At 32.7% G+C, this 24,571-nt stretch overlaps 2 protein-coding genes across 4 annotated transcripts in view; one reads left to right on the top strand and one right to left on the bottom strand.

Annotated features, from left to right (window-relative positions):
- Positions 1 to 23,159, top strand: part of Cul3 (cullin 3) — a 39,147-nt gene extending 15,988 nt beyond the window's left edge. For 2 of the 3 annotated variants that reach the window (XM_072520863.1, XM_072520864.1), the window contains exons 6-13: positions 721 to 1,098; positions 1,341 to 1,442; positions 2,409 to 2,579; positions 2,641 to 2,748; positions 7,775 to 7,899; positions 8,968 to 9,252; positions 10,614 to 10,806; positions 13,413 to 23,159. In XM_072520863.1, coding sequence (XP_072376964.1) covers positions 721 to 1,098; positions 1,341 to 1,442; positions 2,409 to 2,579; positions 2,641 to 2,748; positions 7,775 to 7,899; positions 8,968 to 9,252; positions 10,614 to 10,806; positions 13,413 to 13,637 — 1,587 coding nt within the window. In that variant the 3' untranslated portion in view covers positions 13,638 to 23,159. The remainder of the gene's footprint in view (positions 1 to 720; positions 1,099 to 1,340; positions 1,443 to 2,408; positions 2,580 to 2,640; positions 2,749 to 7,774; positions 7,900 to 8,967; positions 9,253 to 10,613; positions 10,807 to 13,412) is intronic. The other variant, XM_072520865.1, reaches the window with a different exon arrangement.
- Positions 1 to 24,571, bottom strand: part of LOC140432772 (SPRY domain-containing protein 7) — a 129,726-nt gene that overhangs the window by 46,297 nt on the left and 58,858 nt on the right. The window lies entirely within an intron of this gene.

Genomic DNA, 24,571 nt, shown 5'->3' with positions numbered 1-24,571 from the left:
AGAACTTTACGACACACACTTGAAATCTTGCAATCCGAAAACCGTGCTGCTTATTATACTACAACTTGGAATCAACAAAATTTTAAACAAATTATTATAAAACGAAGCACCGCTAAGAGAAAAATTATTTTAAAACAATAGCAGGCTATACCTTCAATGTGAAACTCGCATGATATAATAGGGACATCATGTAACACGGGAATCCCCGAATTACAAAGGCTCACTTTACTGACATCTGGATGTGAATAGTTAATATTTAATTATAATAGTAATTAATAAAAAATTTTGGATGAAATACAAACCGCACAACTTTAAAATCGCATAAAAATAATCCGATAAAAAGAGGCCTTACTGTATTCAAAATACTACATCCCTTTGATTGGAATTGCGTTCTTTGTAGAATAGTGTATTTCCCGAGCTTTTTCTAGTCCCCTTTTTTCTAATTTAGGAGGTATCTATTTGTATGTTCCAATTGAAAGGTTTTGTGGGTCCTCCAGAATCCGTGAGGGTGATTGCACATCACCTCGCTTGTTCAGTGTGTTGGTGTGTTTATGCTTAGTCGCTCGCTTTTAGCCTGACGCTGTTAGTAGCGGACAGCTCTGGATCAAAGTTACGGTTTTCTAGTTTTGGTGGGCGCCGGGTATTTTCTTTCCCGGTGTCACCCATCTCTGGAAAGTAATTGTAGAAAACCCTTAAAATTTATATATTTTATAATTTCAGATGGAAAACTCCGGTGTGGTACACATGCTGAAGCACCAAAAGACCGAAGATTTATGCTGTATGTACAAACTGTTCGGTCGCGTAACAGATGGTTTGAAAACAATGGCAGATTGCGTCAGTTTGTACCTTAGAGAACAAGGTAAAGCCCTCGTCCAAGAAGAAGAACACCAGCCGGCCACCAATGCGATCTCCTTCGTGCAGTCATTGCTCGATCTCAAAGACGGCTTCGACCATTTCCTCCAGAATTCCTTTAACAATGATAAAATATTTAAACAGATGATAGCGTCGGATTTTGAACATTTCCTCAATTTGAACCCCAAATCTCCGGAGTATTTGTCGCTGTTTATTGATGATAAGCTCAAGAAAGGTGTAAAAGGCGTAAGTATATTTATAAAATTTATTAAATCACATAGTTTTTCTCTTTTTCTTTCTTATCTCGATTTTAATCTTTTCTTTTTGCTTTTTTCTTCTCTATCTTGAATATGAAGGTAAACTCCATCCTCTAAGAAGAACAGTCGGCTCCTAATGCCATCTCTTTCGTAAAATCCTTCCTCGATCTCAAACAAGGTTTTGATCTTTTTCTCCCGAATACCCTTATTAATGATAAAATATTTAAACAGATGAAATCTTCTAACCTTGAACGTTTCCTCAATTTGAGCCCCACATCGTCGGAATATTTGTCGCTGATTAGTGACGATAAGCTCAAGAAAAGCGTAGAAATCGTAAGTAAGTTGATTATTACAATAAATCTATACGATCATTTATTTTGTTCTTGCCTATCTTTTCCCTTTCATTCCTCTTTTCTTGCCGTTTCTTCGTTTCTATAATTTTTTTCTTCTTTCTTGTTTTTCTTCCGTTTCTTATTTTTTGTTGTAACGATTATTTTGCCTACCACATAGGGTATTACTATAGGGGGTTGAAAGTTGGAGACAGAAATTATTGGGGTGGAGATAGGACAAGCAAAACAAACCGAAACGTTGCGAACGGCCACTCAGGATTTATTTGGAGAACTGAGTCGTGTATAAGTGAATGACAAGGGGACAAATGGGGTAGTGAAAAAATAAATATCAGTTTACAATTTCTAGAAGTTGGAGATACTACAAAACTTACGTTAATGGGCGACAATTTGTAGCAGAAATAAATTATTACAAATGAAAATATCTTTTTAAGTGAAACTATGCATAGAGGTTAACCTCTTTTAAAAAACAATAACAAAATCTCTATTATGATTAGTTATTTACCAAATGTCAAAAATAGTGCTAACTGTCATATGTCAATACTAAATCTTAAAACTGAGAACAATTAATATGCCAATGACAGCGATCTAAATGGATGTTTATTTGAAACGCAATATTAAGCGGAAAACGATCAAAGAAAATACCAAAGAATATGCGTCTGTGATATATAAACAAACTTTAAAAATGTGTATTATCAACTCGTCGACGCAAAAAGGATTGAAAGAATATTTCGGTGTTTTAACATATACGGGGTGATTTCAATACATACCAAAGAATTTAAAAATGCTACATTGTGACACCCTATATTATCGAATATTTTATCAACGGTGTTGTCTAAAACAATAAACTATTAGTATTTTTGATAATTACATTAAAAAAAGTAGATTCTTCATTTTGGATTGGAAGGAAAAATATTTTATATTATTTTTTTTAATATGTATCTATTTTCAGATGACCGAACAAGAGATAGAACAAGTATTGGATAAGTCAATGGTTTTATTTAGGTTCCTCCAAGAGAAAGACGTTTTCGAAAGGTATTACAAGCAGCATCTTGCCAAACGGTTATTGTTGAATAAATCTGTCAGCGATGATTACGAAAAGAATATGATCTCTAAGTTAAAGGTATGTGGTATTTTCGTATTTTGTCCTTATCGATTACTCATAATTCTTGAAATATTTGTAGACGGAGTGTGGTTGCCAATTTACTTCTAAGTTAGAAGGAATGTTTAAAGATATGACTGTTTCCAATACGATTATGGATGAATTTAAAGAACATGTTACGAAGTCTGAGGTAAGTACAATGTTAATTTATCATCTTTTTTTTTTTCAACATTTTACAATTTCGTTTTCACATCAATATCGCTATTATCATGATCCTCTGATTTTCTGTTTTTTCTACCCATCTATCTATTAGTTCTTACATTTTTCTTTATTGTCTACTATTATTAGAGTTCTTGTATTCACTGTTGACCATTAAACTGCGCGAAGGCGGCGCGGCGTTAAAATTCACGTAAAGGTACTGGAAGGGGAATGGATTACTTAAGTTCTGACTCATATTTTCATAATGGAACAACAAATACCAATGGCACAGAATGGATGTTCATAACCAAAAGTCCCTATTTATTCTTCAAACAATTAAAAAAAAACAATATTTCCAACTTCTTATGGGACAAATACACACAAATTAGAAATGTTTGGAAAGGTTTTTAAAATTCCCGCCCCTAACCAAACTAATACGTATAGACGAGGAAATTACGACCGTCGAAATTGTTGCAGTAATGGACTGAGACCCATGTGATAAATAAAAAATTGCATCGGTGAATAACAAAAATACATTTTAAGTATACCTCGTTTACATTTTCAATGATTTTTAAAACTGGCTTCAATTTGTTATTCTGACTTAAACTTTCGGTATTAAACCTGACAAAATCCCTATGGTTATTTATTGTAAAATTATTGTTTATAAGTATATATTTTCAATTTGTTATTTTGAGTTGAGACATACTGTATAACTAATATTATTTTCAAGATTTCATATAACCAGACATACTGGATAATAATACATAGTACCATATAATGCAAAATTAGTATTAAAAACATATGACTATTGCAATAAAAACAGTTTTTACAAAAACAAAGAAAATGACACTGGTTTTGTCACTATAACAGTTCACATCCTAGGTCACCTCAATCATCGTCGGTGTCTGACCACGACTTGTCGGAATCGTCTTAGCCAACATGTATGATCAGTTCAGCCATATCATCTATTAAATGTTTTTTTCTAAGGTACTCCTGTTCTTCTCCAATAACGTGATCGCAAGTGTTCTTCCACACATCTGCTCCGAGATTGTTAAATTTTTCTTCGGCTGTCTAACGTCTGATATTTTAAACTACGCATTTTTTGATGCTACTAGATTTTTGACTACTCAAATTTTCTCAATCGGGTTTAGTTCAGGGTGGTATGGATGAAAACGTAATACAATGTGTCTTTGTTTCGCCATTATTTTGTCTACTACAGATTGTCTTCTGTAGATTGTCTGAAGAAGAGTTCATGTTGTACTCTTCATCATCATCATCATCAGTGGTGCTACAGCTCTAGTTGAGCCTTGACCTTCCCCAGTCTATTTCGCCAGTCGTTTCTGTCCATCGCCAACCGTTGCCAATTTGCCGCGCCGATTTTCCTTGCGTCCTCGTCCACACCGTCCCTCCATCTCAGTCGTGGTCTGCCTCTACTCCTATTTCCCACTGGGACCGATAATAGAGTTCGTCTGGGTGGGTAATTTTCATTTGCTCTTGACACATGTCCAGCCCATCTAAGCCTACCTATTTTTATGAAGGATATTACATCTCTACCATTTACTATTTTTTTATACTTCTCGTACAATTCGAAATTATATCGCCTTCTCCAAATACCATTCTCACAGAATGCGCCCATTATTCTTCTTAGTATCTTCCTTTCGAAGACGAGCAGAAGATTTGTGTCTGTTTTGGAGATGGTCCATGTTTCTGACCCATATGTCAGCACTGGTAGGATGAGTGTTCTATATATTATTAGTTTGGTTTTCTGGCTTAAATTTCTGTTTTTTAGCTGCTTGCTTAGTCCAAAATAACATTTGTTTGCTAGCAGTCCCTCCGTTTTACTTCTTCAGATGTGTCATTATCGTTTGTTATGAGAGAACCCAAATATGTAAACTTATTTACTACCTCAAAATTATATTGGTCTATACTCTTCTTCAGTTGTTCGAAATCATCTGTCTCCTCTACGGTTATTGTCTGAAGCGATAGTCAGGTTTACAGCCTTTTCTTTTTCAGACCATCCATTCGCTCTTGCATCTGATTCGCACTGTTTCATGTAGTTGTTTCATGACGATTTTCCGTCGAAAATTGGGACTTTAACATGAACAGAACCTCCACTTCCTTCAAATTTCGGCCGTGTTTCCAACTTACATTTCGTCTCGTCTTCTTTTGTCTCTACTGGAATTGGATTGTTTCCTCTCTACGCTGTCCCTGTTTCCTCCATCTTCCTTCCGTCTCTTTCATCTTTTCTTCAAAGGCCAACATATCGGCAGAAACTTGTTTTTTTTTAATGAAGATATTCTATCGTCGAGGGCAGATATCTCAGAAGTGACTTTGGAGATTTCCAAAGATATGTTAGCAGAATCTTTGCTCTCCAGAAAAGAAATCTCGTTAGAAACTTTGTCTTCCAAAGAAGCGATGTCACCAGAAACTTTGGCCACATCAAAAGAAACTTTCGAAATATCGTCAGAAACTTTGTTCTCTAATTTCGAAATCGACGAGATGACAGCAGCATGTTTATCTTTTTCGCGCCTAAACCCTCTTAATCCAAAGCGTTCTTTAGTTGTTGGACTAAATCAGCCTTTTTTCCGGTAGAATCTAATTCTCTGTCCTCGAGATGTCTTCTTAAATTTGTAACTGTGAGCTCATAAATCGTAGTCATTTTCACTATTTATTTAAAATATTCCACTTTTCTGACACCAATGAACTGAGTTTATTAGTCTAATTTATTAACTTTATTTATTATAAAATATTCTAACACTTAGTTTATTAAAGTTTTTATTTGTACAATATTACACTAATTTATTTCACACTATAATTGTATAATTTATTTACAACATTTATTACAATTTATATTCCCGACAATACGCGCGTTACATTTCAAAACTCTACTCGATATTATTATTCAGACTAACACAATCAAAATTCCTCTATAAATATAAAACAGCCGTTATTCTGGAATCCCGGCGAGCTGTGCTGACCCTTCGCGAATGGTATGGAACGAAGGTTTTATAGCGGCTCGCAGAACCTACGAGAAAATACTTGAATAATAAAATGTTTACAGGTTAAATATGAGTCATATTTAGCGTAGCAATATGTTGGCTTATTCAATTTAATTTTTGCATAAAGTTCGGGTTTTGTATCAGTCACTTCAAAAGAAATGCATTTTTCTGTAAGCCATCGCTGCATGTCTAGAGCGTTCATAAAAATAACATGTGTCTTTACTTAATAACAGGCGGTAGCTGGTTTGTCTTTAGTTGCCGGAAGACAATGATGCTAGATAAAAAGAATGTGTTTTATCTCGTCATGCATTAATGACGCACGGGTAAAGAACCATGGACTCAACTGTAAGTTGTGTATTTTTGTAGTAAGTGGGTTAATAAACAATTTACACAATTATTTCTAACAAGGGAATTATTAAAAATTTCCTGTTCCCGCTAAGGAGGAGGTGCGTGCATACTTCACAATTTGATTTTCAAATTCCCAGATTATATAGCATTGCTTGACATTTGATCCAAATACTTTAGCTTTATCTTAACAGATTTTTGCTCGTGACACGTGCCAATTCTGTTAGTATGTCCTATAATAATATATGAGGAGGTAAAATGCAAACAAGGTTAAGTCGCAAATAAGTAATTTTTCAGGGAGGGGGAAAAATTTGTAGCTTTGCTCTGAAAAAGGATAATGAGTTTCAATCAATGTTATGCAATAGTATTGGTTCCAAATATGCGATTAAAATACTTATTTCAGTTAGGGTAGCTAAAAAATAGTTTAAAAAATTGATTTTGTTTTGGCAATAAGACCTTTTGCACGAACTCCTACACCGTTCACACGGCGCCAATTGTCGCGACAATTGAGATTTCGGGTGGTGGGGGGGCTCACTGGGCGCAGCTCATTGTCCTCAGTCTACTCCCGGAGACAACTGAATTTTGGGCCAATTGTGAGGGCAGTTGGCAAGGCAATTGGCATGAAGTGTTTAGACGAAGACAATAATTTCATGCCAGTCAGTTGTCTTCTGACAATTGTCTCGCCAATTGTCATCGTGTAAACGCGGCTTAAAGGAACAATAGTTTTCTGACTAAACTTTTATTTTTATAAAATAATAATATAGGCCTGACCTAAGTGACAAACATTGTCATAATAGTTATTTAATGCAACAAACACTTTTTTAAATATGCAAGTCACAGTGTTCATCGTCGAGGCAGTCACACATTTCTTTCTGTTCCTTACCAGCAGCTGCTGTAGTGGGTTCATCAAAAATCAAATTCTTGTCCCAACCAAGGCGTGGATCAGAAGTAGACCAGTCCTCTCCAAACATTTTTTTTCAAATGTTTGTCAACATCTTTGGTCTTTTCCTTGGTTAACACATGATGAAGTGGTAGTTCTTCCAGTCTCACTTATCTAACATTCTTTTTCCCTTTCTTTCTCAAAGATACAAAAGACTCTTCTCCTTCATACCTATAGTTTTTCAATCGTAATCTTTTTCCGTTTTTTCGGAGGTGTTTAATTTCTTCTTGTGTCCAGGAGTCCTTATAGTATTCTCTTAGCTTCTTAGTATCAAGTAGTGGCCAATATTCTCCTAGTGCTTTTACCTTGCCTATACCACTGTAGATATCATGGTATTCCTGTTTAATTAAAATTATGGGCTTTTCCCTTAAAAACCCTCACATAACCTCAAATTTGCAAGACTTGCTGGGTCAGCTGAGTGGCAGTTGCTGCATTTCTATTGTTTTTTTGGAAATAAGCTGGTTTGCATGGACCAGTACAGTGGAAATAGGTTGTTTTGTGTGTAAATGTGATTTTTAACATGCTGTTACCATTGGAAATATTTTTTTTTTGCTTCAATCAGATAGAATAAACCACTTTGGCTACAAAAGAACAACTTTGATTTTTGTGTGACTTAAGGCTATTTGCATATTACCTCCTCATATGATAATGCCCTTCAGATAACAAAATTACTCAATTTCATCGATTTATTATTTCAAGTTTATTTTGTAATGTAATACATTGATATTTTACAGACAAATTTAGGTGGAATCGATTTATTAATGCGAGTGCTGACAACTGGCTTTTGGCCCACACAAAACGCAACCCCAAAATGTCATATACCAGCTGTACCACTAGCTGCCTTCGAATGTTTTAGGAGGTAAGTACTTTGTATCTTTGTTTTATGTGTAGGTCCATACGAAAATCAAAAATGTGCCTAAATAATTTTGATACATGTGTTTTTATGACCTGTTTTCTAGAGACTGAATCATACATTTTATAATATTGAGAAAATCCCGGAAAAACGTGGAAAATTAAAACCTTTTATGATTTTTATATATAGTTAATTCCAGTGGTATTTTACCCAAAGTGTTTCTTTTTGCTCTACAGAAATTTGAACATGTTTTCATATTTTCTACTTTTTTTTCACATAATAGGCATGCCAGAATTTTGAAATTTTTGGCAAAATTGCAAAATTCTGGCCTGGCTATTATTTTAAGCGAGAAATTTTGCATCAAAAATGTATTTTTTAAATTTTTCTTAAAAATTCCAAACCAAAATTGTATTAAAAACAACAACGGCTTTTAGTAGCATCAGAATCTGAGAATCTGGTTTAATGTGACCACCATGGAATTGTTTGGTACGGCAGTCAATAAAGTGCCAATTGCTGTGATGATCTCCAATATTCGGAGCCAATGAAAATCTTAAAAAGAAGAAGATATACTAAGATATTTATAATGCCGAATATATTCGATCTTATTCCCATTTTGGTTGTTTATTTGTAGTATTGTTTCTTTTTGTAAATATTACACTTTTTGTCTATTTTTATCTATCTATCAAGCTATCTAAAGCACTTTTTATAACCAAATTCGAATATAGGCCCCCTCTGACTTCCATTTTTCTCTGTTCATTGCGATTTTCATCCATCTTGAACAGGAGTGTCTCTTTAAACCATCTGTCCACATCATATGTGGTCTTCCTTTGGGTCATTTTGATTCCCTAATATCGTGCCACTAATACCGATCTTCGTGCTCTCTATCTAGTTTTAAAAGTATATTCTTTAACTCCTCTTCATCTCTTCCTACCAGGAAAACATCATCGGTGTATCCTAGATACGCCGATTAGTTTGCGATTAAAACCGTTTCGTCAGCATATCTTAGGTTGTTTAGAAACATTTTGAAAACAGCAATTTTCAGGTTTTTATATATTTATCCATAATTTTTTTCAGATTTTATTTAGCCAAACACAGCGGCCGGCAACTTACGTTGCAGCCTCAACTTGGGAGTGCCGACCTGAACGCTATCTTCTACGGCCCGAAAAAGGACGATAGCGACAAGGATGGCGCTTGTTCTTCCTCGACTACAATAGTCTCGATGAGGTCAGGGCCTAGGAAACACATCATACAAGTGTCTACTTATCAGATGGTAGTGTTGATGTTGTTTAATAATCACGATAAGTTGACATATGAAGAGATCCTTAATGAGTCTGATATACCGGAAAGGGACCTAATTAGGTAAGATTTATTTTTGTATTGTTCATTAATTTTTGTTTTACTTCAATTTAAGACTTAATATTATTTTCATCCACAAGGAAACTAAATTCCTGTATACCATAAATCACAAAAAGTTTATTTAAAAAATTCCTTTATAAGAGGTATAATAATAAAAACCCTATCGGGCTACATCACAGAACGTTTTCGGAATTAATATTCCATCATCAGTGTTATCCTAAACAGTATAACCACTTTAATTAAATCAAACGTGAAAGTTAAAGTTTTGGCCAATGTTATTACAAAAAGTGTGGTTAATACTTACTGGATGTACAGCTGGTTCCTAAAAAAACTGATGCGACTCTTAAAGCGTATTTTGTAGAAAATTAAGCAGTGTATTTTGAAGGATAAATACTTATTATTTACATACTGTCACTGTCACTGCCAAATCTTAAACTTTGTCAGATAACTTATTCTGTTTAACCTCAAAAAATGGCCCACATGCTAGCAAAGAACTAAAAGCAAGAAATGTAACGGAATTAGAAGTTGGTTGGTCACTATCTGCCGTAGCGAACCATTTTAACTTAAACAGAACAATAGTTTTTAATATTAATAAAAGATGGAGAGAACAAGAAACTCTCGAAAGAAAGCAAGCTTCTGGAAGACCAAAAATATCTATACCGCTCATGAAGATCGTACGCTTTTGGAGAGATTAGAAGAGAATCCTTTGGAAGATGCGAAAACTACAAGAAAAACCCTTTAAATGTCGTTAGATTCATTTTGAGTTACATTATTTAACGTAATAAACTATGATGTTTAAGTTACAAAAGGAATTGATTACATATCAACGTAAGACTCCACTGGGGTTGCTAGTGCTAGTCCTTAGACGAAGTGTCTGTGAGGTGTGTCTTAAACACATACCTCCGGTTACATTGACTGCTTTGTAGGTGCTTTATCAGTCAGTAGTGCCACTCACTATTTCTGTGATCGTTTAACTTTTCCTTATTGAGGTTTATCAGGTTGCTGGAGAGTCTCCTATCTATACTGTTTATTATTTTCTTTGTATAGATTTTTCCTTTTGTGACTCACCATTCGTTTTGATGGCTCATTTGCAGCTGCTTTTTAAATTTCATATCTTGCAGTCCTGTTCCATGTATGGTACAACCATATTAATCTTTTGAGTAAAAATAAGTGTCTGGTAATATTTGTGTGGCCATTGGATACATCATTAGGTATTGTTATTGTTATCTTTGAGTTTTAGGATAGTCATAAAGCTGAAATATATATATGTAAATCCATCTGTGACCCTGTAATATCCTCTCAACTAATAATTTTTGTTATTAAACACCAATTGTTTTTATTTTACTAATCGAGTTTTTAAATAGGGCGTTACAGTCACTAGCAATGGGTAAAGCAACGCAAAGAGTTCTAATAAAAAATCCGAGGAATAAAGAAATAGAATCCAATCATGAATTCTACGTTAACGAATCGTTTAGTTCCAAACTTCACCGAGTGAAGATTCAAACCGTAGCTGCAAAGGGAGAGAACGAGCCCGAAAGACGGGAAACTAGGAACAAGGTAAGATTTTTTTATTTACTCTTCTTATTAACTGTTGATATTTACTTATCTATAAATTCGTTTATCCATTCTATCAAATTATTTATTAAAATGCCGAAATATTTCAATCATCTCAACTCCAAAAGTAAAATATATTATACAGGGTTAGCCACACAAAAGATTCCACCCTTATATTTGGCAATATTCATTGCATTTTAGAAAAATGATGAAACAAGTCGATTTTTTATTCCAAAGGGGTCATATTTTAACTTATAGATCTCTTCTTCTCTCCTGTATGTTTGTCACCTGTATGACGGTTTGTTTCTCACCTGTATAATATATTATATCTCGACAATGACCAGAGGGTACCTGAAGAAGTAAAAGAGGTGATCGTCAATGACCAGAAGTTTGTAACAAGTGGTTTATTGCTAGATATCTTCTTCTTTCATCCGAAAGGTGTTAATCTGTGTGTTAAGTGCAGAACTTATCGCTTATCGTACGATCTCTTTTTCTTTTTGGTTAATTATACAGGGTGACTGTTTTTCAAAAAATTGGTATTCATGTAAATAAACAACTAAAATTTGTGGTTGTAGAGAAAAAACTTTGTATCTCGATAAAGTTTTGCTTTGTCTTATAAAATTCGTCGAGCCAAGCCCATCCTAGCCTAGCCTAACCTCATCTTTACTCTTGAAACTTGTAGAATAGGAAAAGAAAAATAACTTTAAATAAATTCATAAAGGGAAATTTTATGTCAGTAATCAATATGTGTATTGAGGTGTACGTGTTAAAGTTGGACAATTTTTATTCAAGACTCTTTAACCGTTGACAGTTGGAAGAGGAAGAAATCGGAAATAGAATTAGCTATTTATGGAGTTTACTTTCTAATTGAAGAAATTTAGTTATTTCATTAGAAAGTTATTTTTCTTTTTCTATTCTACGTTTCAAGTTAAGTTTTAAGAGCAAAGATGGGGCTAGGCTAGGCCGGGCTCGACAAATTTTATAAGACAAAGATCAAAAACTTTATCGAGATAATCTTTCCTCTTTGTGGGAATGAGAAGAATGTGTTAACAATCACCACATATAGGCCAGAGCATTCTATACGAAAGTTAACATCAACAGAAAAGAATTCAAGGCAACCACGAGACAACGCAGAAGTCAGAATGGCGATTAACAACAAGGGAAGACGTATTGAATAGATGGGCGGAATACTTTAACCAGGCACTTAATATAGAGGAAGAAGAAGAAAACCTAAACGTAAAATATATTAAGATAGGACGTCTGAGGTGGATAGGGCATGTAATGCGGATGGAACAAAATGACCGAGTTAGAAAAACGCTCCTTGATAGACCCATTGGTCAGAGAAAAAGAGGAAGGCCCAGAACAAGGTTCTTTGATAACATCGATGAAGACATGAGAAATATGAGAATACGTGCTTGGCGGAGAAAGGCAATGGATAGGGACGACTGGAGAGAAATTCTTGAGGAGGCTAGGACCCACGTAGGGTTGTAAAGCCAGAATGATGATGATTTTTGCAAAAAAAAAATTATTTTGGGATAAACAAATTAAATAACTGTTAAACTATTTGACCGACCGCCTTGAAACTTTGATCATAGTTTAATCACCACAAGAACCAACGTTCTGTGTAATATGAAGGTTATAAGTTTATTTTTTTTAAAGTTATTAACATTTATAAAAAATCGAAATTTCCTACTTATTTTGCTAACTTTCTAAGCGACAAATAAGGATAAAACATTTAAAAAATGCCATTTTGGAGGGTTTTATATGACTTCATTAATTTTAGAATTTATTACTCTTAAATGCTTCACTTTTTGCTAATAGACGAAAACAGTGAAAATTTACCGTTTTTTGACATTAATTTGTTAATAACTAAGTTCAAAAAATCGTCTGCAGGAAACATATATGTTCTTGTTACAGATATCCATACTACTCAAAACAACTGTCGTCTGCCTGGCCGGTTCAGTGTCACGAAAAAAAAAAATTTATTTCCCTGGTTTACCAATACTGTTGCCACTTCCAGCATCATTTTTAGTTCCAAAACCGAGTCCTCCATGGACTTCTTCATATCCTCTCTTGAATTGACTCACATGTGCGTTCTCATCTGGGCAAAAGCCGAGACAAATACTTTTTACAACTTTTTATCAGTACCGAACTCGACAACTACTTTAACTTATATTTTGACAATGTTATATACAACAAAGATGATTTTTATTTTTATATTGGGTTCTATGACTTCTAAAGCAATAGTGTTTACCAAATATCACAATTTAACAAAATATATTCGGTAATTTACACTTCTGATTTCATAGTGAACGCATAGATATGAAGAGTGCCTTTTTTAATAATTGTTTGCATTAAACATGTTCATTCAATACAAAAACTTCAATACAAAATACAAGACAAGTGTATCGGAATATTATTGAACCTGAAAATTATTTATCATTATTAAAAACTCTACCGCAGCGAACTTTTCGGGTTTTTTGACTATCCCTTCCTTCACCGTCGAGCAGCGAATACCCGTTTATTTATTTTACCGTTTTCTGTAGATTTTTATTGTTTTTGTTTTTTTAAATATATGGATTTATTGACATAATTAATGTATGTGACAGGTCGACGAAGATAGAAAACACGAAATTGAGGCAGCTATCGTACGGATAATGAAATCGCGTAAACGCATGGCGCACAACATCCTCGTCACGGAAGTGACGGAACAACTCAAGAGCCGTTTCCTTCCTTCGCCCGTCATAATAAAGAAAAGGATAGAAGGTCTGATAGAGAGGGAGTATCTGGCGCGCACGCCCGAAGACAGAAAAGTGTACACGTACGTGGCATGAACTTTAACAAGGATCATTATGAGACTTTGGATAGTGGTCCAGTGATCTTCAATAGATGAATATTTACATAAATGTAATTATTAATTATTAAATTATTCCAACAGGTTCTTTTTGTCTAATTTCTTCAAGTTGTTGAAGAAAAATAATGTATTTGTGGAAAGATAACTTCCGGACCATATTAACAATTTCAATTTATTTATAATAATTTTGTGATAGATACATTGACAAGATAATTGTAGATTTTCGTTTTGCAATAAATAATATAGAGTGTGTTTGGTGATATATTAAATCTCGATTCGGACTTTTCGGAAACGTAATAAAAAAATCAGTTGTGTTAGCAATATTGTTGTTCTTCGTTGATTATTATGATGTCTGATCGAGGTTTTTAATCATGACAATCACAAGGCTATATTTTTACTCTTTAGTTTGTACAGTTAGTCCAAATTATTGAGATATTTAAGTATGAAGATGGCTAAATCTAATATTTGACTTTTATTATACAGTGTGACCCATTTAGATTGGAAACACCTCTATAAAATTTGAAGTTGTTAACCAATTTTAACCAAATTTTTTTTAAAGTCATGTAATAAAATGTCTATTGCGGGACAAAATATGAAATATTTAGTTAAATTTTCAGGGCATTCTACGATACTTTTTCTTCGTCGAAAATGGAGAATTTGTATTAGCGATTTTTTTATTAAAAAAATTTCTACGCCACTGGATTTAGAGTGGCTTCAAATAGCTATGACAAAAATTTCATTAAGATATATTTATTAATGACAAACTTATGACAACTTAAAATTTTAAAACTCACTAAGAAAAAAAAACTCTGTATTAACGTTAAAAAAACATTCTGTATTAACAGAAACATAGAAACATAATTTTAGTTTAATCCTAGTTGCCTCTACCAATCCACCATCTAATTGGATACATTTGTCGTAGCGTTTATGAATATTTCTAATCAAATTTCTTAGTTGTTGGGGAGTAATTTCTGCACATGCCTGTCGAATTCTTGCACGAAATTCGTTTTCGTCTCTTGCACGGGTTTGGTAAACTTTTTGTTTGATAACTCCCCAGAGAAAGAAGTCTAAAATTGTGAGATCTGGAGATCTGGGTGGCCAATCTATCAACGGACTACCCTGGCCTCTCCAACGGTTCGGAAAATTTTCATTTAACCATTGCTTCACGGTTCTGGCGTAACGAACAGAACACCCATCCAACTGGATATACAAATTTAATCGTTTATTAATTGGAAGCTCATGAATAACATCCCACAAGTCGGTGTTTAAAAATTCTAAAAAGTTCCGTGAGTTCAAGTTTTCTTTAAAAAAGAAAGGACCAATAACTCGCTCGTTCAGTATTATACCACACCAGACATTGATTTTTTGAGAATACTGGCTTTTACAGTTTATTACCCAATGGGGATTATCTGCTGTCCAATGGCGACAATTCTGTGAGGATACTATTCCTTTTGTAGTGAAAGTGGCTTCGTCGGTAAACAACGCGTTTTTTTAGAAAATTTATATTGTTTAAATATTTCCCTTGGGCCCATAAACAATATTCTAAACGTTTTGCTTCGTCGCCTTCTTGTAATGTGTGTAAGAATTTTGGTTTGTAAGGTTTAATATTATTTACCTTAAGACATCGTCGAATACTCTCTCGAGGCACATTCAAATATAAACTGGCATTCCTTAAACTGGCATTAGGGTTATTTCTGAAATGATCTAAAATGATTTTATCATTTCCTCTTCTTCTTTGTAACGGGTTATTTTTTAAAATTAATTTTGATACTGCACCATATTCATTAAATATTCTATTTATTTTGTTTACCGTACCGCAGCTAATATTAGGACGATCCACATGTCTGTCATTAAATATTGTACAAACTTCCCTGGCACTTCTATCGTTATCTCCCAAAAGACGTATAATTTCAATTTTTTCTCTCAAACTTAATCTTGCAGCCATGACACAAAATATTATTAAAAGAATTTGAAGTAAATATTGTTGCAGATATTATGCATAAATTTATGCTAGCACTGAAATTTGTATGACACAAATAATATCAAACAGTAATATCGTTGTCATGGCAACTGAGATTTAAGTTGTAGCATGTAAAGTTAATAATAATGTAAGTGCGTTACTTGCATTAAATTTTTATGCTATTTTAAACATTTTTTTGTCTAGTAGTGGTTTATTATTAAAATTATTTGAAAAATAATTAGTTTTATGGTTATCTGTTGATACAGGGTGTTCTTTTTTGACACGCAGCTTAGTGAGTTTTAAAATTTTAAGTTGTCATAACTTCGTTATTAATAAATATATTTTAATGAAATTTCTGTCATAGCTATTTGAAGCCACTTTAAATCGAGTGGCGTAGAAATTTTTTTAATAAAAAAATCGCTAATACAAATTCTTAATTTTAGACGAAGAAAAAGTATCGTAGATTGCCCTGAAAATTTAACTCAATATTTCCTATTTTGTTCCGCAATAGACCTTTTATTACATGACATTAAGAAAAAATTTGGTTAAAATCGGTTAACAACTTCAAATTTTATAGAGGTGTTTCCAATCTAAATGGGTCACACTGTATAAGTAGTATTCTGAAAGCAATTTATTTATTTAATTGTTTTAGACTTCTTTAACATTTGATATTTCCACAATCATCTAAATTATTAATTTTTCTTTCGTCCCAATGTCTTACAATTTTTTCGAACACATTTTCCTTCAATTTTATTAGGAGAATAATTTTTTCAATAATCACCCACAGTATTATATTATGTTTGTCGCCCAATGGCAGGTGTTTGAGCATATTTTTGACCTCATAGGCTAAGGTAGGTTAGATTTCGCCAGACTTTCAAACTGAATAGAATTTTTCGGGTTGCAATGAGTTTCTGAAACCAAACTATTTGGGTCTAAAAAGGTCCTGAAACTGTTTTCTTGCGGCGTGTCAAGTTAAATATTATGTTTATATGATTGATCGTAATGAAAATTACATTTGATAATAATTGTTATTTGATATTTTGATTTCCACTCCAGCAATCGTTTTCAAAAAAGTTTATTTTAAAATAGTGTACTGTTCCTAGCACTAACAACTATATGTTGGAACAAGCAGTTATTTTGCTAATAAAATACCAATTTACCTAAATTATTTTATTTAATTTTTTTTTAATTGTTAATATGAAATTAACAACATTTTTATGATATGTGGAGTTACTTTTACAGTTTAATTATATATTTATGTTGATTACATATTTCTTGCAATTTAGCACGTAGTTGTGGTAAAGTACGCTGAGGTAATTTCTTAGGCGTTGTTTCATTTTGAGTCAAAGTGTTTCTATTGGCTGCATTTTTTGTTAGATTTAGCCGTATGACATGAGGCTCCGCTCTGCTGAAAAATAAAATCCCCGGATGGATATAACTTTGCCGCACTTAGTAGAAACAAATGGTCGAGAATATCTTGATATTTGGCTGCTTTTACTCTGCCTTCAATAAAATGTAAAGTTCCCAACTCTTTGGCCGACATACAACCCCACACCATGATCCCTGTGGAAACTTTACAGTACCTTTGAGACAATCCGTATGGAATGCTTTTGTTTTTCCCATATCACGCGCTTTCGGTAATCTTCCACACAGACATCAAATTTGCTTTCGTCGCTATAGATAACTTTGTCCCAGTTATGTTTGGTCCACGAAAGTTTTGATTTAGTCCAAATGATAAAAACTAAGACCACTTTTGTCGATATATTTGCGACAGAATTCTCTGGAAACTTTCATCCCAGTTTCTCTATTCCATCAAGCATTTACTTCTCGTCGTGTATTTCTTCTTCCCGACTTACATATTCTAATTAAATGCTTTAAGCTATGGTTTGTTAGAGCAGTGAGCGACGCATAACTCACAGTAAGTCGAACGCCGCGCACGTTCGTCAAAATCAAAGGAATGGTTCTCTATGATAACAGTTTGTTTAGTTGCGCCCACTAGAATCAATTACGATTTGATTTGGACGCAAACGTTCAGCTGAGCTCACAGCGTACATATCTATACACTACTTTGAAAAATAGCTTTTGAACGACCTGAGCTTTTGCCGCCAACATCAATACTGACAGTTTCACCATATTTCTCTATCTATCTATCTATACAAGGATTTTTACAGCTGTCGCCGCCTTCCTTCTTTCAGCCAACGTCTCCAGTTCTTTCTGTTCTGCCATTCTCCATCTCTAAGGTCTCGTCTTTCCATGGCCTCGTCCACTTCATCCCTTCATGATCTTCGGGGTCTACCTCTTTTCCTCCTTCCTATTGGGCTCCAATCCGAAATCTTTGCTATCCACCTTGTATGATCTGTTCTTCTCACATGTCCATACCAAATTAAACGTTTTTCTTCGATGTAGCTGAGTATGTCTTGTTCTACTGCCATTCTTTGTTTTATGTCCTCATTTCTGATACGATCCATTTTTGTCACTCTGCAGCTTCTTCTCATGAACTCCATTTCAGTTGCTGTGATTTTGGACCTGTTTCGTTTATTTATTTTATATATATATATATATATATATATATATATATATATATATATATTTCATTTATATTAAATACAGTAGTTGTTGCTACAGTCAATTCACTGGAAATTTCACGCATTGTTCGCCCTGTATGGTACTGATGAATAATAATTTCTCGAACTTTTGGATCGGTAGGCTTTCCACGTCCCATTATTATATTTTACTCGTAATAAAACTGACGGTTGTTAATTATTCATACTCAAATGACGTGTGAGAATTATTGTTGACAACGCACTACCTACTCGTATGATTGATTTCAAAGCCTTCTTTGCGTCAGGCCGATAAAATTTAAGAAACCTGAGAAAAAGCAAAAAATGTTCCAATATTTAGTTGTCAGCTGTTTTCGATTATCAAACAATTAATTAAATAGTAATATAATTAAGCCTCAAAAATAATTCCATACATCATAAAAAATGTTGTTGATTTCATATTTACAATTAAAAAAAATTAGATAAAACAATTTTGGTAAATTGGCATCATATTCGCAAAATAACTACTTGTTCCAACATGCAGTTGTTAGGGCTCCTATTATAACCAAGTTATTTGGTGATTATTGCTTTCCAAATTGACGGTTGAATTACTTGGCCCCGATTTTGAGGGCATATAGCCATGAATTTTAGTCGGCAATTCTGAGTGTGATATTTGTAGCAACAGGATGATCAAATTCTTAATATAGATGTATAATTGTAGATGATGTTGCTTAGTATTGGCAATCAGAGATTTTGCTACACAGATAGGTTTGCCATACATTTTTTTTTTTCGTCAAAAGTCAAAGAAACAGTTTTCATCTTACTTAAGCTTACTTAGCAAGCCCGTCAGCAGAATGTAGCAAACTCTGGTTTCCACTACTAAAAGAAGAAGTCAGTAATGAACACATGAACATACCTAGCAGATTAATATTTAGAAAGTCAGAGACACATCATCGACAGTTATACATAGTATGTATACGACACACAATAGATAAACATATTATACATAAACTCTTAAAACAATCAGTTGATATCCTGAGATTACAAACATTACAATCAGAATTATCAACTAAAAGCATGGCTATGTGCCTACAAGATCGAGACCAAGTAAGTCAACTGTCAATTTGAAAAATAATAACAACCAAACAACTTGGTTATAATAACATCATATTACACTTTAAAATATCTTTTTTGAAAACAATTTCTAGAGTGGAAATCGTAATTTTCATTACAATCAATTGTGGCTTAATCTCATATAAAATAATATATATTTTGGGTCTGAATCTTCTTAAAAAATTTTGTATAAATTCTGTTACGAATAATTTTGAGAAACGGCTTTAACATACGGGACATCAGACTTATGAATCGAAAGTAATATTTTTTGGAGTTGTTTGATTTAGCGAAAGGAAAACTTAGACGTCAGCCACTCTTCTGGAAGTTTGCTCTTCTATACATTATTAAATAATATTTTTGCTAGTGTAATTTATGGATGTTATCGGGTCCAGGTGCTTTTCCAGTTTTCATACTGTTATTGCATATTTATCTCTGATATTTTGTGTTTGACGGAAGTTTTCTATCTCTTCACATTTTCCTGTGAACCACATTACTTTTACTTCCACTGTCTGTCTTCTTTTGTTGTCATATCATATTAATCATTTCTAATATTTCATTCGTCGTCCATCGTTTCTTGTCTTTTTGATTTATGCTCTTACGAGTGTTCAAATTTCAGAATTGTAGTTTTTAATTCAGCACACGGTGTTTTAGTTTCTGCATTTGTAATTTTAAGTAGTTGACATTCTTGATTAGGTTGTTAAACCGTCTGTTTTGTTTCTATTTCCTTCATTGAAGTAAATCTGGTCTCTGGTCTGTCTGTTTTCTTTAAATTGTTTAAAGTTTTTGTGCTTTTTTACTATTTTTGAAACAATTCTCCTGATTATCCTTCGGAGTTTTTAATTTTTTTTTAACTCAGACACCAATTTGATTGCGATAACTATTTGGTGTGTAAGAGCAAAATACTGATTGTTCGATGACCTCCTTATTTGACATCAATTGCTGTATGTCAGGAAACCGTTTTTAACTTTGGAAATAAAAAATTCGCTGGGTAACAAATCTCGCGAATACGATAGACGTGGTAATAATTCGATTCTTCAATTTTAACGATCGAAACTGTGCAGGTGTACAGAGTTCTTCGTTCAAATGTTGTAATAACGACGTATAATACATTTCCAGTGGATTTTTTTTTTAATAATAAATGTAAATGCATCCTAAAATACCATAGCCAAAGCATTGCCAGCATATTCCACATTCTTTGGCGCCAGTGTTAAATTACAAAATATTAATATATTTTTTGTATTTTGAGAACGATTTCCGAAGTGGAAATCGAAACGTCAAATAAACTTCTTTTAAACTTAAATTGTGGCTTATTCCCCATAAAAGTAGTAACTGCAGTATGATGCCACAAGAAAATAGCTTCAGAACACTACGTAGTAATGTATCTCCATTTCATTCACAGATATATATCGACATATTAACTCATTCCGATGAAAAATGCCAAAACAGCCATAAAGTCGATCACATGATTGCATTTATTCCCTACTGAGATCAAACGCAACACTCATCTTGGGAAGATTTCTTTACATCCAATTTTTTATAATACTAAAAATATAATATTGTATAAATGTTAAATAATGTTTAATCACCACTTGAAGTTCACTTTTCGATGTTTTTAAATAAACAAAATATCGTTGAAAAACGAAATAAAATATAATTGGAACTTTTGATAGCGACATGATGCGAACGAATAAACCATTTTATAATATAATACGGGCGCCATCTATTGGATTTTTTAAAGACTTATTGAACGATATAGAAATCTTTTCGGTCGCTTATTTGAAATAGTTTTAAAATATTTGTTACTTTAATCCTGAGTGTTTAGCATTTTAAACATTACCATGAGTAAAATTATCAAGCTCGATATTGTGACTAACTGTATATAAACGAATTATTCTAAATTTATAGACGAACTTATTGAAATTCGTTTAAATATTTTAGTGAACCTACTTTTAGTTTTTCTATAAGACTGTTAGTTGTTTCTGCTAAATATTCTAGGTCAGCGGTTCATTCTTCACTAAAAACCATAATACTAAAATATCTACTTTAATTCAAATAAAAATTAAATAACTTAACAATAAAAAGCGCTACAACTAAGATTGTTGGGGTGTTCAACCACTAAGGGTGTTCAGTATGCTGATTTGACTAAACTTACCTTAGTACAAAAGTTGATATCAACGGATGTTTAGGATATCAAAGTCGAAAAAATAAATCGTATTTACTTTCATATATGTCAACTACTTCAAGGTAATTCTAATCAAATTACAATTTTAATGGACAGCGTGAGTTTGGCGTCACGGCGGCCATATTGTTATTATTACTTTCCAAACAAAAGTTGAAAAGCCAGGGTTTGCCCAATCTCAGGATTTCTATAAAGTTAAAATTTTGCTTCCTCTGCTGCTTTTTCTTCTTAAGTATAGTGTTTTTTACGATAATACCATCATAATTCGGTGTTATATTTCTATGAAATATAATTAAAAAGTTTAAATTAAAGAAATTCTAACCTTACTTTACTGATACGTGCATTTTATTGCAATTTTTATAAAACAACATGCTTTAATATTTACACAACCTTGTAAAATTGTTGTAGTAACTATTAGAATACTTAGATATTGCAAAAAATGGAAAGATTTTGTAAAAAAAATGGAAAAATAACCAAAAATACTAATTATCCACACTAAACAAGGTTTGTTTGGAAAGTGAAACTGACAGATGTCAATAAAAATACGTCATCACTCCGGTAGTCTATTTAGATGTATATTCTAGATGACGTCACCGGAGATGATTTTGAACTCCTTAAACCGTGACGTCACATGGTTTATTCGTTTCTTTTATTCTTTTACCAAGTGGTTAGTTGGAGGACAGAAAAGTTCTTGGCATAATAATAAAAACGGGATTTTATGCTGTTAAAGAACATAATCGCTTATGTTAATAGATTCAGTGCTGCAGAGTGCCTACAGCTGCGATGGTTTCTAGATAGGACGAAAAATGCCGATCAGCGACGTAGGTCTTCAGTGTTGGGAATAAATGGAAGTCAGATGTAGCCAAATCTGAAGAACAGTGCTTCTGACCTGCAGTGAGCGCATGCAGCAATTAGTTTGCGCAACATTTTTTCATATTTAGTTCCTTGCGCAGGATGTAACTGATACGTTTCTTTGATATCCTTAGAGTATTAATAATTTCACGAACATTTATACGCAAATCTTTCAAAAAAGTTTTGAGTTTTTGGAGTTCCTTCATGGTGATCATTTTTGGACGTTTTCACTGGTTTAAATACGGCAACCAATTTCTTCAGAGTAATAATTAAAAAATCTTGATGCACATTTACAAACCGCAAATGATTTCGTTAAATTGCATTGTTAAACCTTTTTCTAATCACTGCTCCAAATAACTGTGCACATTCAACTTTTGTCTGGAATTCTTGTAAACATCATGTTTACTAATATGTATACCAACTAAGGAGAAAAAATCATAAGTAGTGTTAGATGTGGATGTTGACAAAAGACACTACAATCATTTAATTCAATAAAAATGTTAAATCAATTCGTTTTTAAACGAAAATATATATATATATATATATATATATATATATATATATATATATATATATATATATATATATAAATTCAGTTAGCTTTGGTAAAAATTATTGTCAGATTTGGACAACATTTTGAATGGATCGGTTTTTTTGTAAGTTATTGTAGTCAAATTCTGAATATCTTATTGCAATAGATACTAAATTATTAACATGTTTTTAATGTCAAAAATTGGTTAAATATTTTAAATATAAAATATTACTGAAATGAACCACTTGCCTGTATATACTTATCCCAATTCAAATCAACAATAATAATGTAATAATTATAATAAATATTTTTTGTCCTTGTTCTTATTTTTGTTTTTTATTTGTTATTGTACCTCGAGCATTTATTATCAACGTTTATTTCCTCATAGCATCAAAAGGTAGATTAAGAACTGACAAATCGTGTATCAAATGTGGTTTAAGTTGTGTTATATTTGTTTAACTGTCACTGAAATTACAACAGTAAAAATTTGTTATAACTATGTAGGTGTTATACGGTTGTGTTATACGAGGGTATGATGGAATTTTTATGATATAATCTGGTGAAAAAATGGGTTTTGTTTATCAAAAAATGCAATTATTTCCATTGGGATTTCTTTGTGGACAATAAAATAAAAAATACACTTATTATGAAATTGTCGATTTATTTGATACTTTGGAAAGTATATCAAAACGCTGTTCCAGCTACTGGCAAATTACTAAAATTACTCTTTTTTAATCTGTTTATTAACCTTTCAGTAGACGCAGTTTAATTTTGTGTATCGGTAGTCGCACACGGTCTACTACACCGGTTATAAAAATAGTCCTCTGGATGCATTTTGTTTAAATTTCAATAAAACCATCTATTGTTTGTAGTTTTTTTAACATTATTTATTGTTATTGACATATTTTGTCTATTTAAAATGTTTATTTACATAGCACAAAAAATAGTCCACAATTTTTGTAATAGTTTAATTAATTGTAAACAAATTACAATTAATTTAAAATTAGAAGAACATAAATTAAAAGAAGAAGAAGAAGAGATGGCAAAAAACATAATAAAATTAAGCCGGAATATTGTTACAGTCAATGTAAATTGGATTTACATGTTTCAAACAAAGATACTTTGTACTAGTCGAACAAAAATATTTCATTTTTCGATTATTTTTCCATCCATAGTCACACACCTCCCAATTGTTCCCTGGGTTTTTTGAACTGATACGATTTATGCAGGTTTCGGTTCAAATTGTTAAAAAATAAAATATCTACAAAAAGCGGGTCTGATTACCACTTTGGGTGTTGTGTAAATAAAAAATGGTCTGCAGGGGTGTAGTTTGAAAACAATTTGAGAGATTTATGGGGTAATAAAATTTACATTTAGATATTTAACGGGAAATTCAACATTTTTTGCAATAAAGCAAAAAATTGAAATAACAATATTTGCGACTGGCAACCTATTATCAATGTGTTCTGCTAATTTTAAATATATGTAAAAATGTGAGTTTGTTTAATTATGAACGTAGTGATCCTCCAGTGGGATCTTAGGCTATTACCGAACATATAGAAATTCGAGTTGTGTGTTGAGTCATGAGGCAAACTGCAACAGAAATTTTTTCCTATCATTATTGTAAAATATCAAAATTACGATTCACCAAAAAACAAATGTGTCCAAAAGGGGACGTCGTAAAGAAGACGATGGAGGTTTACTATTTGTATTCCTAAAGATTACGAGTGAATTTAGT

This window comes from Diabrotica undecimpunctata, chromosome 1 (assembly GCF_040954645.1).
Source record: "Diabrotica undecimpunctata isolate CICGRU chromosome 1, icDiaUnde3, whole genome shotgun sequence".
In the NCBI taxonomy this organism is placed as follows: domain Eukaryota; kingdom Metazoa; phylum Arthropoda; class Insecta; order Coleoptera; family Chrysomelidae; genus Diabrotica; species Diabrotica undecimpunctata.
The sequence above is the reverse complement of the archived record's forward strand: the minus strand, read 5'-3'. Positions and strand labels throughout refer to the sequence as shown.